This window comes from Pagrus major, chromosome 20 (genome assembly GCF_040436345.1).
Source record: "Pagrus major chromosome 20, Pma_NU_1.0".
NCBI classification, from domain to species: Eukaryota; Metazoa; Chordata; class Actinopteri; order Spariformes; family Sparidae; genus Pagrus; species Pagrus major.
In genome coordinates, this window is record NC_133234.1 from 18,539,362 (window position 1) to 18,557,500 (window position 18,139).

Here is an 18,139-nt window from a genome sequence, read left to right on the forward strand (position 1 = left end):
ACTGGGTAGAGGGGTTGGCAGTGCTGCACAAACACTGAGCTCATAATCGAAATGATAAAGTGTGTTCCAGTGAAAACAAATGCAGCCAAGAGAAAACCAAGTAGGGAAGTCCAAGATTACACAGTATTTCGCTAGAAAATTCCTGGTGTTTATCACATGTCACATGGCCTCTGGTGCTCTCACAGGTCATCTTCTGAGATGATTAGAGCATCAACAAACTTCAAATGTAAACTGTGATCGAGTTACACATATATTTTTAAAGAAGTCAGTTTTTCAGATTGTTTTTAGCAGCACATTTTTGGCAAACACCTCACAGAAAACATAAGAATTGTATTGTATGGATAACAGCTGGTTACTGCATTTTTTTTAAGCTACCACAGTCATTACAATTATTGTTATTTCGTGTCTTTATACGTTTTGGTGGCTACAATGGTCAGACAGCTCGAGCCTCTGCCCACGTCTCAGGGGCACTCTTCACATGTTTTGCTGAATCTAAATCCAGAGAAAATTGGTGTCCATTTCCGTCCTGTCAATGGCTTTTACGGCGTGGTCAGCCACAAGGGAGAACTCAAAAAACAAAGAAAACAAAAACAAGTTGTGGTATTTATGTTACAAAGAAATTTTAAAATGTTTCTCAATAGTTCTGTGAATCATGATAAAAAAAAAGATTAATATCTCTAGGTCAAGTTGGACAATTGTGATTTCAAAAGCCTTCTGTGTCACAATGAAACAGTTGCTGACTTCCTGCTGAATGATGAATCGACATAGATAAAGAAGACAGCGAGGGAAGTACGCAGATAACATTTTTGCACAAGGTTGATAAGTTTATTCTGTGTATGCAAGAAGCCAATTTTCATTCTCATTTCTGCACTGCTTTTAGCTGTGTTGACAGCAAACGCATCAGTGCAGCCGTGGCAGGAAAACTTAACCACATTAGATCTTTGATGTCTGTCTATGGTAGTATATGTGCACAAAGAAACTCATAAATCCCCAGGTTACCATTTCCTGTTTAAGCTCAAAATTAGAAAAATGTCTGGCTTTAATAACAGCGAGACAGCTCACGTGACTTTTGATCCCATGTCAATAAATGGCTGCGAAAAACAGGTTTTATTGGCAGCGTTTTATTTGAAGCAGCATGATATTAGCCAAGAAGTGCTTCCTATGCAACACAGGGCTTTATGCAACTTCTGCTGATACACTGGAAAACAGCCCATATGGATTGTATGTATAGTTGGGAAATGGTCAAAGATGAGAGAAAACTCAATAATGGTGACATTTCCAATACACTGGTTTTATATGGCGGATGAAAACTGCTTAATTTGTCTCCTCATCACTCATCAGCTGCATACAGTGAGCTTTGTGCATTGAAATTCTGCGCCCGCGCCTCGCACAGACACTCATTATCTCATGCAACAACCTGAGTTTTATGAATTGCATTCCTCAGTGTGAGATGATTTACTGTGTATTTAGATTTATGTCTCCTCCTCAACCATCATTATCGTCTGCAACAGCACGAGTTTTATGCGTAGCTCCTAGACACGTCTGAATTGACTCAATTCTGTGTCTGTTTATCACAGATAATACAGCATGGCATCGTTTGGATCCTCTGCCCGGGCTCTTTTGCATATTTGAAACCCCTCATGGTTGATGTGGCAGGGCACCATATAACAGAGTAGGAGGGTGGGGTTACCTAAGTGCCCTCATTTTACTGCAGAGGGGGGGTGGGAAGGCTTTAATTCAGTGGAAAGTGGTTATTCTATATTTGCTCCAACCATACAGTTACTCCACCCTCCACACGTCCCACATAAAGCCACTCCAATATAAGAGTTTATAAACGCTGAATCTCTCCTCATTAGACTGAGACGCTGCAGACCTGGGAACACTTTTCATTAAAATAGAACAGCCAGCCCCAAACTAACCAGATAATGATCTGTTGATATGAGTAAATGTACTTCAGGATCACTGATGTGGCTTTGCTGTGCAACGTGTGAGAGCTCAGATGATTGAATTCATAAGTATTTGAATAAAAAGTTGCTTCTTGTGTAGAAGAGATTGAACCAGGCAGAAAGAGAAAGATTATGAAGGACAGCTTTCCTGCATTTCTGTAACCGGGTGGGGTCAGGTGGACGAAAATGACTTGGACCACATTATATGTAAAGTTGAGGTAATTACTAGGTTTGCAGACTTAAATAGCCGGGCCCGCAGTGGTAAACACACTGAAAGTCAAGGCAGCCTCCACAGCCTCCCTCCGTCTTGCCTCCTAAGAGACAAACTACTCAGTGTGCAGAAAGCTTAAACATTTGGTTTAGGTAGGGCCAAAGACTCCAGGTACACTTCAATTAACCACTCTAACAAAACGTAAAGAAGTTTGGAAAACAGTGAGTGGTTGTGTTTCACAACTGTGTGTTTATTCTATATATAGAGTTCTTTATTGCATAAAGCACAAAACAGCTCAACAAATACATGTGAATCCACCGATAGAAGTCTTTATAGCAATCGAGCAAATAAGAATAGCTTTAGGTGCCACTATACGCTATCGAAAGTGCTTGTCACATGGTCGAATAGCTTCGGAAACCCCCTCAACCCACACATTTCCCAAAAGCAGGGCTTTTGCTTTCCAATGTGGTCAACAACACATCATATACACTTCCTTTTAGCCCAACCACAACTTCCTTTTTTAATTTTAATTTTGTTTTTAGACATGTTAGCAGAGTAGTTTCGTTCAGTCGTTGTACCACTTCAGTCCAGACTAAAACGTCTCAATATCTGCTGGAATGGCTATGAAGTTTGGTACAGATGTCCCTGGTGCCCAAAGGATAAATCCTACTGACTTTGTGATGGCCTGACTTTTGTGGTTTTGCATGACTATCATGTGAACTGCCATTATATTTGGTACACACATTCATGTTCCCCTCGGGATAAATGAAAACTCCTTCATCTTGTGCCAAAATCCGGTCAGTTTCAATTAGTCCAATAGTTTGTTTTATGGCCAAATAACCACAGCGTGACCATGGTTATCAATCAAACTGCTTAACATCATCATGTATGTATGTTAGCATTGTCAATCTGAGCATGTTAGCATGCTGATGTTAGCATTTGCCTCACAGAGCTGCTAGCTGGCAGTGGACTCTTGGAGATGTTGACTCAACTGTGGGTATTTTTGAGGCCGGAGTTTGTCGTGTTGTCAGGCAAATAATCTGTGAATGCTCTTTCAGTGTCGGTGGGTCAACTTGTGCCCACCGTTCCTATTTGCTAATGTAATGTTCCTTCTTTTTGGTACACAACGCAGCAAACACAGACTGTAGTAACAAGCAGACATCCACTAAAGTCTGAAGTGAGATACTCCATTAGAAGCTTTATGAAGCTTGTATTGAATACATGAGAACAGTTTACTGTGTACCGCCTTGAGAGGTGTTCCTTTTATTGTTCACCGCATTTTTTATCTTTTTCTTCCTGCCACATTTGCTTCCGTTTATGTTGCTTAGCATTTATGATCATTAAAAAAGATGACTGACAAAGATGACAGAATGAGGAAGTTGTGCTTGAATGTTAAACTCCTTCAGAACAAGTTAACTGAATAACAGTTTTTCCACATTTAAGGATGCCAAAAGTGAGATGTTTAACAGTTCATGTAAAAGAAGGTTTATTGTAACAAACAAAATGCACAAAGGAACAGACTGGAACATCAGCAAACTGTCTGGCCGGCCAAAGTATCAGGGCCTCTTTTTTTTCACCAGCCAAGAGACTTGTGTCAACAGACAGAGACCTGCAGACCAACCTCGCACAATCCTGCAAACCAGCTGCAGTTGGAATGTTTGCATACAGTGGCAGTGTAAACATCTGTTTTTACAGAATGGGTCCTTACAGTGCCGAGGACAACTTCAAACAACTTTTGGCCAATTACAAACATGCATGTACAGCAAACTACAGTATACGTGTGCAAGAAAAGTACCCCTGCAGAGGGGAAAAGAACCTGTGGAGAACATTCAAAGCTGGAGTCATTATGACTTTGAGCAAAGAGAAGAAATAAATAAATAAGCATGGGACATTACTTCTAAATCTCATGCGTAGAAATTACCTGGCAAAATATTGGTATTTCCTCTTCCTGCCATGAGAATTGCTATACAAAGCAATTCATTTTTTGGGCTATGCATAAACATTTCAAGTTTCTTTGGTGTAAAAGCAGCTTATAACTCAGAATTTGCCAGACAAAAATAACTAATGGCGATTCCTGGAAGTGTGAAACAGGTCATTATTGTTCACAAACCGACAGCCATCTCCCCCAGGACCTCCTATATTTGCTAAGGAAATAAATCTTGACAGACTCGCAGGGTAAGCCAACGATAAACAGAGAAAAAAGTGCAAAAACAAAGATAGCTTTCTATTTTGACCTTGCTATACCCATATGTACAGTATCCATATTGTTTCAAACACCCTTGCTTCAATAATCGAAACCTTTAGATGTATTTTCCTCTCAACAATCATTTTCTTCATCAAACTGTTTTAAATAGTAAAAAGCTTTAAATAGCACAGTCAGAAAACATAAAGCTCTCGGTATCAGCATAAAAGACCCTAATAAATATCCAGAATTTTCCAAAAGATTGTTTTTTCCTGCATCAGGGTTCAGAGTTCAGGTTCATGTTTGTGTTAAAAAGTTGAACATCTTGTCCTCAATCAGACTAATAGACTTGTCTGTTAGCATTTCTTCACTGCTGACAGATTTATACCCAAAAAGCTTCAGTGTCGGCCCACACACTTTCTGTACGACCTGGGCTATTTTGAATGGTAAACTGAACCTCCATTTCTCTACTTGTTCTGAGGAGTTTTTCTGTGTTGAGTAAACACCGCTGGCCTTCTTAGAGGCTTGGATGTTCCTCAGGATCCAGGATTTCGCTTGTGGAGTGAACGGGATTCCAGTAAACTTGTACATCTCCGTGGCCTTCCTCATGGGGAACCGAGCAATGTCCTCGTACCGAACCAGCATGTAACGCTTGCGCAGCCACGGTGGCCGTCTCAGGCCGATCTCAGCGGACATCCTAATGTTGTCGCAGTTCCCTTTCAGCTTTCTGACTTCATCGTCATCAATGGGCACGTCCCCGTCCATAGCCCACTGCTTCCAGTTCTTGTATTTGGCTTCGAAGGCCACCATGCGGGAGGCTAGTACAGCCCGAGGATCCCGAACCAGCTGAATGAACTTTACGTCAAGACGTGGGTCCTCGGCCAGAGGACGGAGGGTCTCCAGCTGGCGCACCCTCACTGACTTGATGGTCCTGTGCTCCTTTTGGAGGCAGGACTCAGACGCCATGGTCAGGTTCAGGGGCCCACAGCGCCTGGTCCTGCAGTGATAAGGCTCAAAGACTCCTTTGATTGGGGGGCTGCAGACCGAGTCCTCGCACAGAGAGATGCTGGACTCCCTGCGGAAGAGGGCAGGGGTGATGTGGTCGACAGGGAGGGGTTCGATGAAGCTCTCCAACAGGGAGAAGTCACACAGGAAGAGCTGCTGGAGCACGTCACGGTACGCCTTCGCTGCCACTGTGGCATTGGTGCCACCAGTTTCCAGGGTCAGCATCTTCTCGACGTGCCACAACGGCTCGAACAGGTAAAACATGTTGTCGCCCTGCTGGTTGAAAAACTCGCCCACAAACGAGGAGCCCGTCCTGGTGGTGGCCAACAGGAGGATGTGTTTCCTGCCCCTCCTCACCACCCCCTGGTGCTCGCTGAAGTTCTCCAGGCGCCGCTTCATCAACGTGAAGGCAGAGTCCATCTTGCTGATTGAGGTTAAGGAACCATTGTGCTTCAGCAGCATGTGGGAGAAACCACTGGGCGGTAAAGGGGTCTGGGGGGTCTGCTTTAAGGTGAGCTTATCTGAAACCCTGGAGGATGAGAGGAATCACAGAGTTAAAAGTTGACAGAAAAGAAGTCAAAGGCTTGTTATTTAACTTAACATTTTTTGCAGTAATTTTCTGTTGAAAAAAAAAAAAGAAAAACACTCCTAAATCCTTTGGAAATCACAAAACACTCCATTCATCACCGAAATGGACTTACCTTGAGATAATGTTGTTTTCCTTCTCAATGATAACAAGTGTCACAAAGAAGACGATGTATATTGTGTATTTGATCCTCATTCTTGGATGTAGCTGTGCCTGGATGTGCTTTTACAGACTGCTTCTTAATAGGTTCTGCCAATCTTGCAAGTCTCCAGTCGCCTTCTTAAAGAGCCTTCCAGTTATTTGTATTCCCCGTTGTAGGCGATGTTTCATCCTATAAATGAAATGAACATCAACCTGTCAGTTACACATTTTGCACATTTGAGCATGGCTGCGAGTAACTACTTCTGTCTCAATTCTTTATGTCGAAATTCTTTAAGCTATTTGTTTAAAGTACTCATGGAAATGGGGAAGTTGACAGCTCATTGTTGCATTTCTTAAACTGCACTGTGATGCAGAGTCATCCCTCGTTTGTTCCTGTATTTGTTCGGCGTGCACATCACCACTGTATATTCTGCAAAAACCAGTCATGGAGACATTTACTGAGACAAAAAAAATCATATCTAAAAAAGGTAAGAATAGAAAGTAGCTGAGTGTGTTGTACTGGAATCTAAGCCAGTTCTTCCCACGAGGAAGTCCTTGTTATCTGTAAGTGCACCAGTGCATTTCAGGAACATGCCCACCCACCATGCAAGACTGAAGGCTGGTGCACAATGAAAAACAGTGTTTATGAGTCCGTCTTTACAGAAGTTATTTAAAGAATGGGGGAGAGACAACTGCAATCAAGCACAATTTTGTAATTAAACTGTAATTCCACTACCGTAAAGCTGCCTGCCTGCGTTAGAATGATAATCCCAACCTCCCACTGATAGGTAGCAGAGCAGCCTGTGGTCCAAACTGCCAGCTGCTCCTCCATGTCAACACTGGGAGGAGATCTTTTCAACAGAGGTCCTCAGTGACATAGGTTACTGGTACAGTAGACCATCTGGTGGTGGTCTAATGGCTTGCTGCTTCCTCATAATATACCTTTGTGCTTCTAAAACACTGACTGAGCGGGACACATGTCCAAACACTGAGAGGTATAACTGCACAGGGCTGAAATTGAAGGGGAAAGCCTGCTTGTCATTGAGCTATAAATTGTAGAGCTCTGAGCCTGCAGGCCACTCAGTACATCTGTTGGTCTATAGAGGGCATTCAAAGAAGATAAGAGTGGATTTAATGATACCTATTTGGGTATGTCTTGCACATTCCTAAAAGATTGATATTACTTAACTTCTAAGATAATGTTAGCTTGGCTCAGATCCCTGACTAATCTTTGGATTTGAACATAATCCTACTTTACCCTGTCTGTCAGTGAAAGGGTCAATAACACAGCACGAGCAAAAGAGACACCCTGAGGAAATTGGCATGTGTGCTCACAAAAATGCCGGGGGTTAAAAGTTGGGGTGTACAGTGGCTCTTTTTACGTCCTGAATCAGACGTCTGGGTTTGTGAAAACATTTGTTTATTGGATCTGTCAGGTGCTACACACAGTAACCTGAGTGTGTCTGAGATTTCTAATGGATCACTGTTAAACGTTTGCAGGTCTAGGCTCAGGGGGCCGACGCATTAGCGAAACTGCTGCTATTAATCAGCAGAGCCGCAAGCAACAGACCGACCTTTTCACTCACTACAGTCAGGTAGTCATGTCACGAAACATGCAGCGCTGTGGTGGAAGCGAGAAGCCTGATACATGACCAGGTCTGGAGGTCCAGTTCTCACATCCTGTTGCAACCTTTGTCCAGTTTCGAGCACAGAAGCTGCAGGCCAAAAGAGTGCAGTCGCAACACAGGGAATGGGTTGGACACTGGCTGTGAAATTCTCCGAGAAGGGAATGGGAAGTTTACAGCTCCAATAGAGAGCACTGTTGACGTGGAACGACGTGTAATGAAAAGGTGAACGGCCCGTGCACTGAGACACATTTTCAGGAGGAGGAAAAATCAGCTCTGTCTTGCACCACCCTGCCGCATGCCACAACCACAAAGGTCTCTTTACACAGGAGTGACTCTAAACCTCCTTTGGGCTGAGATCGCAGAACATAAACTCCCAGGTCACTCACACGTCACAGGGGTCAGTGACTAAGCCCCTGGATGTTACAAGTCATGTAGAAGTGGTTAGATAGTCGGCTGCACCCAAGGAAATTACTTAGTCCTTAAGCCGTTAGTGGTCGTTTAACAAAAACAGTCACAGTTTGTCTGAAAACTAACAAAAGATTTGAGTAAATCCGCAGTTGTACTAAAGCAGTAGTTTTTCTTCTACTGTGGCTGCACCTGAACAAATTAAGACAAACACCAAAAGTGATTTGGCCTAACGAATAAGACGTAGGATTGAGTATGTATTTAAGCAGTTTTAGCTCTCTCCATATGTGATTTTAAAATAAACAATTCATCATGAAAATAAGTGTGTCTGAGGTTTTGTCATTTGTGTGGTAAATTAGATGTACACCAATTATCTCAGCTTATTGCATCTGCTGTGTGAAACTAAAAAAAAAAAAAATGCACACACACACATGAGCGGACATTCTTGAATATTCACAAACCACTGAGGCATATGACACTTTTGATCATCTGCTCATAACAAAACCGCCACTGTACCATTTATCATCTCGCTACAAATGCTTTTAATAGCCGCCTTTTATTTAATGTTGAATCGTATGTGAAGACAAATTAAAAACACCACCCAGCACACTTTGTCTGAGATATTGCGAGCGTATATCATACAGTATATATCACATGCCAATCCTGTTTTTCATTTAAGGCAGAAAAAAGGAGTCCACCCTGAAACACAGTATGTAGGCGTGATAATTACAGGATGATGTGTCTCCAGATACAAAAATAACAGACTGGAAAATACCAAAGTTTGAATAAGATTGGGCGATGGTAGAAATGTGTCAACTGTCATTTTCTGACACCGGTTATACTGTGATATCTATTTTTGTAAAATGTTTGTTTGTTATGAAGGGCAGTGTTATAGCCTAAATCAGTGAATGAAACACTGTACAGTACATTTGTACTAAGCTACATTTATTTTATTTGAAGGCTGTTGTTACTATAGTGCAAATTAAAATGTCACATGGCCTACAAAGCACATCATGATCATATAAAAAAAGGATGCATTTTACTCAATTCACAGTCACGATACAGACACACATACACTGCGATAGTGCATTACTTTCTATCTTTATGTAGCGTATTATCTCATGAGTACCTTAGCCACATACCAAATTAAAACAAAGTGGGATGTGTTCAATCATCAGCCTTGGTGAGTAATGTAATACATGCAACGGGATTACATGATTAGGATACAAAAAAGGTTAACTGTTAAAGTTACAGAAAAAAAGATACATTCAGTAAAAAAAGGGGATTTCTGAAAGGATTACAATTCATGTATTGAGATGAAATAAAAGTAATCTTGATAAGTATGTCCTCTTGTCTTTATTTGCATATGTTTGATATTGAGGTCATCCAAAAGTAACGGAAAGTAACCAAGTTACATTACTAAATTATAGTGATACTTGGATTAGGTTACTGACTACATTTTTTAACAGGTATCAGAATACATTTTTAAAGTAACCCTCCCAATCCTCTCAATCAGGCCATTTGATTGGAGAGTCTGGTCAGTTTAACTGCTGGTATAGTGACAGTTCTTAGACTCACAGGCAACTTTAAAATAGTTGTTGTCGCCATGATTTCTGGCAGTTTAATGAGTGTATTCACATTTAAAAAGGCGGGTTAAACTTTTGTCTAGGTTTATGATAAATACTCGTATATACTGTATTTGTTTCTTACCTAAAAGTCTTTAATCAAATGGCACATGCTTATACTTTTTAATAAACTGTGAATAAATGCAGGGCCAGCTTGACATTTTCTCAGAAGAGACAGCTGAGCTGGATCAGTCAGGGTGTTGGAGGAGTAGAGGAGTATGGCATGCAGGCAACAGGTTTAATTAAGCTCAGAGTGTGGGCGAGATTCATGCTTGTTGGTTTAATCTGTTTGGGACAATGTGGTGATTTTTGCACTTGGAGAGAGCATGCAGCACATTTGTACGTAAAAGGTGTTGGCATACAACTTTGCAACTGCTGATTTATAATCAGGTTGAATTGAAAGATTAATGGGGGAAAACCCCAGCTACTGTTAATGCCACAGTGGTTAGTCTCTGGAGAGCATGCGCTGCATTTTAAAGGTCAAAAGGACAAACTGGACAAACAAGTCATGCTTTCTTAATAAATAAAGAAAAAGCCCCATGATGAAAGTCACTGTCCTTTTCATGTAACAGTTTTATGGTGAGTTCTCGGGTGTTAAAGGAGCTTAACAGTCCTCTCATGTGATATGATTAGTTTCTAAGTTTTGGTTAATTATAGAAGGAACAGCTTGTGCGCTCTCCATACCCACCATCATGATGAGCTGCGCAGTCTGAAGTCCGCTTGTGTTCATCCGTCAGCAGCCTTTTCGTCAAAGAGCGACTCCGGACACAAATTAATTCCATTACATCCCGAGGAAAACTTCACATGTGCAGCAAAAAACAGCCCGATCCGTGAAGAGTAGCTTGGCTGCTTTTAGTGAGTAAAGCCTGCGGAGGAGATGGGATCATGTTTGGGGAGGCTGCAGGTCAGGCTGCTCAGTGAACTGAATGATAAGTCTGTGCAACAGTTGCGACTCAGTGAATCACATGGCAAAGTTTGGTCCAAAGGAGCGGAGCTTCAGGCAGGAGGCGCACAGTCACCACCCCCCCACACAGACCCCCCCGTTTCTACTGTAATAACATAATATCAAACAACCTTATACACTGAAACCACATGAGAAACAATGTCAGGGTGAATAACAAGGTGTTGGTCTGATACTGTTGTTATGATGCTGTTATTTAGGTCCATTTTTCTGTTTTTAGTGGTGGATGTAGTCGCAGCCAAAGAAGAGGTAAGCACTCCACCTAGTGGAGAAAACGCAATGTGCATATTGAGTTTTGTTGTAGGTGTATAGATGGATAACATTTACAGATGTTGGATGTTGAAGTTTAGTTAAATTATTGTTTAGCACGTTAAGTTTAGTCGAGTTAGTACTTTGTTTTGTTTGGGGATTTCAACACAGTAACACTGTGGGCACCCAGGGTTATATAGAGAGAAGGATAGGTGTAGGGCCACGATGCACCTGGGTGGGCCTATGTTTTTGTTTTGTTTTTTGTACCAGTGCAGGAGAGCTATGCGGGATTCCTGTTATTTGTTCGCTTGCTTGCTTTTTGGAAAAATAAACCATGAAAACCAGAAGAAGAACTTTGAATGGACATTGAACTTATTTTACCTGCATACAATACAAGCCCATGGTGCAGCAGTGGCTCTTTGATTTGCATTTTAAAGTTTGAGCTAGATTTTTTTTTTTTTTTTTTTTGACAAATGGCCACCACAACAGATTCTGCTTACAACATGATTTTTAGTGAATTAAATTAAATCCAAATAATATACAAGTAATTTACTCAAGAAGTGTTGTTGTTATTGTACTTTCAAGATGAAATATAGCTTACTTTTTACTCTACTAAATTTATGTGACCACTGTAATTTGTTAATTTTCAGATTAAAAAACCCTATAAGATCATTTAATAAAACATTATTTCTTGCAATATATAAAGTGTTTAAACTTAGCTCCGCCTTGACAGGTTACAACATGAACGCATCACTCTTTACACATTACTTCATCAATTCTGATTTTATATATATATAGCATATATATATATATATATATATATATATATATATATATATATATATATATATATATATCTATATATATATATATATATATATATATATATATATATATATATATATATACATATATATACAGGATTTTGTTTGTAAAGTAGTGTTTTTTACATTTATGGATTACTATTTACTCGTCCTGAATACTTCTTCCACCGCCGATTAAAGTTTTACAGGATTATAAAAGGCGACCCGATTAAGAACTACAATTCCCAGCAAACCAGTCGCGTGATGATGACGCACTAATAGAGAATTTTCACGAAGGTTGCAAAACAATTGCGTCAGAAACTTGCGCACTTGTTTCTGGAAAGGTGAAAGACGAACGTTTCTCTCTCGGTATGTAACCTAACGTCAATTTACATCTACGTTTCTATCATACATGATAAATTAAACTGTTTATTGTTAAAGTTAATTCATTTAAAGCGTCTAAACATTGTGATACCGGTAGTCCACTAAGAGTTTACAGTGAAAGCCTTAAATGTAACGTCGTGCTAGCTAACATTAGCTAGCTTAGTTGACTAAGATACGTGATATAAAGTTTATTTTATTCACTAAGTGGTCGGTGTAATCGCGACAGTACTATACCTTTGTGACTCTCACTGTAATAGATAAAAGCTGGCGTTATGTGTTCAAACATTATGCGACGTGACTGTCAGATACTGTACCTGACGCTCTGTTCATCCCTCAGACTGATAAAGGATAATATACTGCAACCATGTTGGTGGCGAGGCTGACGTGCCTGAGGAGTCTTCCTCTCGCCGGGCTGCGTCCTGTGCTGTCACAGGGCTCCTCAGCCCTGAGAACACCCACCCTGAAGGCCTGTCCACCACTGCTCAGGCCCCAGCAGGTACTGTAAACACCATCAGGCTGGCAGTCATGGCTTTCTGATTGCTCCATTCACCATTAGATTAAAATAAATTCTCATTAATCGTGGGTCAAAACAGCAGATATTGAAAGACATATTAGATTGCATTAGAAAATAGGCACTGAATGTAAAGAAACTACCCCCAAAACATTGCATGTTGTCTTAAATTGTGTTTCCAAGACGTGTTTATTTTCAGTTTATCTTGCAGATTTTGTGTCCTTTGTTGATGAATGCAGGAACCAAATACCATTCAACAGAATCAGACTAGGCCCTGCGACGAGCTGGCGACTCGTCCAGGGATATACCCTGGCCTCCGCCCATATGAAAACTGGGATTGGCTCCAGTAACCCCCGCAACCCCCTGAAAGGGGGGGATAAAGCGGTAACATCCCCGCGACCCTCACGGATAAAGCGGTCAAGAAAATGAGAGAGAGAGAGAATCAGACTAACTGCCAGACAATACGTCACCTCCATTTGTTATGTAAACTCTTTTTCTTAAGTGAGTCGATGCCTCATATTTTATCAGCTGCCTCATCCAGGGCTGTGAGTAGGGACCAAAGTAATACAAGTTAAGTGGCAATAGAGAAACTTCCAGGGTAGAAAACTGCATCCTGCAAATATTCAGAATAAATGGCATTACAAATCAGAGATGTTGGCAGCAGTTCAGAGGTTTAAAATCTGTCATGTGATCACAAATTGGATCCCTGCAGCAGCAGCCTTCTTGTCCCATCAGTGCCCTTTTTAATTGAATCACATGAATTACTTTTAGTTAAACTTTTGTGTCAACAAGACTGCAGAACACATCAACATAGTTGAAATAAAGTAAAATAAAACGGTGTTTGCACATCAACATGATTGATGGGCATGAAATCCTACGTAATAAATCCACAATTGCAGTTTTGTGTAAAGTTTCTTTTTCTTCCATCAGGGTTTTTCCTCTAAGACCAGATTTGGTTTCCGCCGTGGGAGGACAACAAAAGACCAGCTCAAAGAAGCAGCTTTTGAGCCAGCAACAGATACCGCCATTAAAAGTAATCACTATTACATCTACTAGTAGTTAAATAATCTAAATATATAAAGACTGTATTTTTACATAAATGGACAACAAGCCGTAGTTATGCCAACATATAATGAGCTCACACAGTTTGGAGCCTTCTTTGACAGTTTTCTAAATCGCTATAATGCTAAAATTTCCATTTGAAGCACAAACCTCAAACCTTTTACCTGACAGCCAAGTCAATGTGTTGATCTATAACACTTTTGAGTATTTTGGTTTGTAACGTAGTGCAAAAGAAGTGTGTCTAAAATGTTGTCGTGTACACAGTTGACAGCATGGGCAGGATGGTTCTGGCTGGAGGTGCAGCAGTTGGGCTTGGAGCTCTGTGCTACTACGGACTCGGCATGTCCAATGAAATCGGTGCCATCGAGAAAGCAGTGTAAGTTGCAGCTTTTTGATTTTGTTTCAAAGCACATAGACTACTACATAAGCTACATGTTCACCTGGCTTTTCCATCTGTGTCTAGGATCTGGCCTCAGTACGTGAAGGACAGGATCCACTCCACCTACATGTACTTTGCAGGCAGTGTCGGACTGACAGCTCTGTCAGCTGTAGCTGTGAGCAGGACCCCCGCACTTATGGGTCTGATGATGAGAGGATCCTGGCTGGTAAGCTTTATGTATATATATATATATATATATATATATATATCCAGTTTAAATGAATGCTAACGCATCATGAAGCTGGTTAAGTAATATCTGTACCTTTCAATAATGATTCGCACATACTTTAGATGTATTTGCAGGTTATTAATATGAATGTCTGATGTTTGATCTAACTCAGGCTATTGGAGCAACTTTTGCGGCTATGATTGGTGCCGGCATGCTGGTCAGGTCCGTTTCATATGAGCACAGCCCAGTGCCCAAACATCTCGCTTGGATGTTCCATGCAGGTTTGTAAGAATTATTACTCTATGACATTGTTCTTCTCAGCCCTGTTGTTTCTGTGATGTAGTTGCCTCAATTGAACACTAGAGGGCATTCATGTAAAGGCTTAGAGAGTAACAGCAGCTGTTGTATTTAAACCGGTACAGTACATTTGTTTTGAGTGTACCATTCAGTTATCTTCTTGCTTTATTGATCAGGTGTGATGGGTGCTGTCATCGCTCCCCTCACCCTCCTGGGAGGACCTCTGATGATGAGGGCTGCCTGGTACACAGCAGGCATCGTGGGAGGTCTGTCCACTGTGGCCATGTGTGCCCCAAGTGAGAAGTTCCTCAACATGGGCGGGCCGCTGGCAGTCGGCTTTGGAGTGGTCTTCGCTTCCTCTATTGGTTAGTACAACACAGTTTCATCTCATGAACCCTGTCTCAGGTGCACTGCACACCAATGCAAAGGGTCCTGTTGACATCTTCTTTCAGGTATAAATGAGATAGAGCCTTCTAAGTATTAATCTCATATTTATAATCCGTATTAGATTCATTAAGATGAAGGTTCATACACAGGATTATATTAATATATGAGACAAGACACCACGAGACAACACCTCTGGAAAGTTACCATGGTAACCTGCCATTACAAAGTTGTCTAGCAGAAATGTGGTGCTCCCTCTGCTTCAGCACACTGTATTAAAACTAAATGTAGAATGTGCAGTATGTAAACTATAGTGTTACCATTGCACTACAGATGCTCTGTGCTGCTGTGTTTACACCTTATGACACTTTAAGTACAGAAGCATGAACATCTTGAGTTAAAAGACCTGATGTGAACTTTGAGTGAAAACACATTATTCCACTGACTTAATGAAAGCCTACAGCTAAGTATTAGGTGTTTGGTGTGTTTACCATAGCTGTTTCCTCAAGGTGCCACATGAGGAATTTCACATCATCGTCAGCTGATTTATGCAAATGATTTGGTTGATGTGACAGAATAAGAGATAACGGTGAATAAATAGGTACATTTCTAGAAATTGTTATATAGAGCCCCTTTATAGACTGAACAATAAAGTGTGAAAATTATCAGCAGATTAATTAGGATGAAAATAATCATCAGTTGAAATTTTGGTGGCAGCTGTGGAAAAAAATCTGACAGTCATGAGCAAGTATCATTTCTGTGATGGCTCGATTTATAAACACAGTGATGCTGTCAGGTATTTAAAATAATTCACAAACACATGTTCAAATACATTTATACATGTACATATGTTAATAATTTAGTCACCATAATAAGCGTTGTGCCAAGCACCTTAACAAACGTATCATAATGCCCTAATTATAAAAATAATATTCATAAATAAAAGCCACATCTGTACTAGTCGGTCTCACAAGTTTCTTTCTTCCTCAGGATCAATGTTCCTGCCACCAACCTCAGCGTTCGGAGCAGGCCTGTACTCAGTGGCCATTTATGGAGGCCTGGTCCTGTTCAGCATGTTCCTCCTGTATGACACACAGAAGGTCATCAAGAGAGCAGAGACACACCCACTCTATGCTGCACAGAAATATGACCCCATCAACGCGTAAGTAACAGGGAAATATTTAACTTTCTGCTGTTTGTTATGTACTTGAACCAAGTAATAGATTTAATTTTATCTTTCTTTTAACAGGTGTATGGGGATTTACATGGACACACTGAACATCTTCATGAGACTGGTGATGATTCTGGCTAACGGAGGTGGCGGCAGAAGGAAGTAAACATTCGCATTTTGACTTCAGCTTTCAGTTTCCCCTTCCACAGAGCTTCAACAAAACCGTGTTTTATTACTAGCAGCATACGCCAGGTGTTATCTCTTAGTCTCATCTAACTGGTAAATAAACATGAAGGCTTTGTAAGTGTTCAAAGAAGAGGATTGCACAGACAAATTCAGAGCTCTTACGTTGATGGTGGAAGTATATGGTTAATCCTGGGGGTTACAGACAGGTCAAATCCGTCTGTCTGCATCGCTTCACCTGCCTCAGATGTCCTTTGTATTCTCTATGTTTTATATTTATTTCCACTTGGTGGTGTTTCTGTTTATAATGAGAATGAGAGTTGAAGAAGATCATTCATATGGCACAGAAAAGTCACACCATAGACTGATCCAGATTCGCAGTACAATAAATGACTGTGCTGTATACACATGCTCCACTATACACTGATATTGCACTTCTGTGATGGGATAAAGAGAATGGAAATAGTTCATATATTTCTGGAAAAATACTCAATAATTTCAACAATAAAAGTCATTCAAAAGGGATTTTTGGAAGTTTTTTGTCAGATGTTGCTGTTGTGTCTTTTGAAAAATTATCTTAAAATCCAGCAGAGGGTGAGCTGACATGATTCCTGAAAACTAAAATAATTCTCTTTACATGCTATAGTATTAGGGTCCTGGTATTGTTCATGTGTTTTTTACTCTGTTTTTTTTACACACATGCACAAACAGGATAGGAGACAGGATACACATGCATTAATGTTATTGGAGGCAAAAAGGAGATTACCCTACCTCATACATATATACTACTTACCTACCTGCAATGCTTGAAGAAGAAAGATAATTTGTCCAAAAATCTGCCTTGAATTTAGTTCAAATGATCTTGAAAATGTCTTAAAAAGCATGAAATTGAAGTGTCTGATACCTGTATACAACCTGATCAAACAGTGAACGTTGGGCAACGCAATGTTTGGAAAGAATGGGATAATCCACTCACTTTGTTTAACAAAAAAACGTCTAATGGCAACAGTAATTGTGTTTTAGGTGCATATTTCAAATAAAGTCAGTAATCTATAAAACCATCAACATTCAAACTACTTGAGCAGCAGATCAGATTAACTGTGGGCAGCGTCTAAAATCAGAAAACCTCTCACCGCTGCTACTAAATCAGTCAAACTCACATAAAGTATTTTACTATTTGTCAACCACGCTCTCAGCAGGTCAGACCAGAATATGAGGGACCAGCGGGGGTCCACCTTGTATTTGCCTATAAACAGTCAGTGTGTAGCAGCAGATGACAAAGGCTTAGCGTAGTAATCCTCTTGTCCACCATCTGGCCGCTCCTCTAAAATTAAACCTCCAAACCAGGGCACTTGCAACAGATGCTAACATCTGTAAATATGCAGGTGCTTCATTAAAGCACGTACACGTGGAGTCCGCAGCTGCCGGGCAGCGTTTCAATCTCTCGGATCATGTTCACGTTTAGGACACATATGATTCATGTATGCTGTGTATCGAAAAGCCCTGCAGATGGGAGGGATAAAGAGGGCAATAATGGATGAGATTGGGGAAAGCTTCAGCATGTGGAGATCTGGCATTACTGGGGATAAAAGTTGCTCTCTGTCAGTCATTTTCAGAATCAGATTGATGACCAATATTTGGTTAGGGTCCAAGGTTTTTACTGCGCGACATAGGCGTGACGTGGTTTGTCTCACTGTGTGTTTGTGAGACAGAGAGAGAGAGAGAGAGAGAGAATATCAACAAATTCAGAGGACAATGAATCCATGCACGTCTCTTTTTTAATGTTATGATTATAGC

General features: G+C 40.7%; 2 protein-coding genes across 2 annotated transcripts; one reads left to right on the plus strand and one right to left on the minus strand.

Annotated features, from left to right (window-relative positions):
• Positions 1 to 3,618: 3,618 nt before the first annotated feature.
• LOC141015518 (carbohydrate sulfotransferase 3-like) lies at positions 3,619 to 10,632 on the minus strand. The gene is made up of 3 exons (XM_073489628.1): positions 10,418 to 10,632; positions 6,046 to 6,261; positions 3,619 to 5,873 (listed from the first exon to the last, which is right to left on the minus strand). Exons 2-3 carry the CDS (start codon positions 6,123 to 6,125, stop codon positions 4,637 to 4,639), a joined length of 1,317 nt encoding a protein of 438 aa, XP_073345729.1. The 5' UTR covers positions 6,126 to 6,261; positions 10,418 to 10,632; the 3' UTR covers positions 3,619 to 4,636.
• Positions 10,633 to 12,027: 1,395 nt separating this feature from the next.
• Positions 12,028 to 16,867, plus strand: ghitm (growth hormone inducible transmembrane protein). Its single transcript, XM_073490092.1, has 9 exons — positions 12,028 to 12,111; positions 12,464 to 12,622; positions 13,568 to 13,670; positions 13,964 to 14,075; positions 14,163 to 14,304; positions 14,480 to 14,588; positions 14,781 to 14,969; positions 15,979 to 16,150; positions 16,238 to 16,867. Exons 2-9 carry the CDS (start codon positions 12,491 to 12,493, stop codon positions 16,323 to 16,325), a joined length of 1,047 nt encoding a protein of 348 aa, XP_073346193.1. The 5' UTR covers positions 12,028 to 12,111; positions 12,464 to 12,490; the 3' UTR covers positions 16,326 to 16,867.
• The last annotated feature ends 1,272 nt before the right edge of the window (positions 16,868 to 18,139 follow it).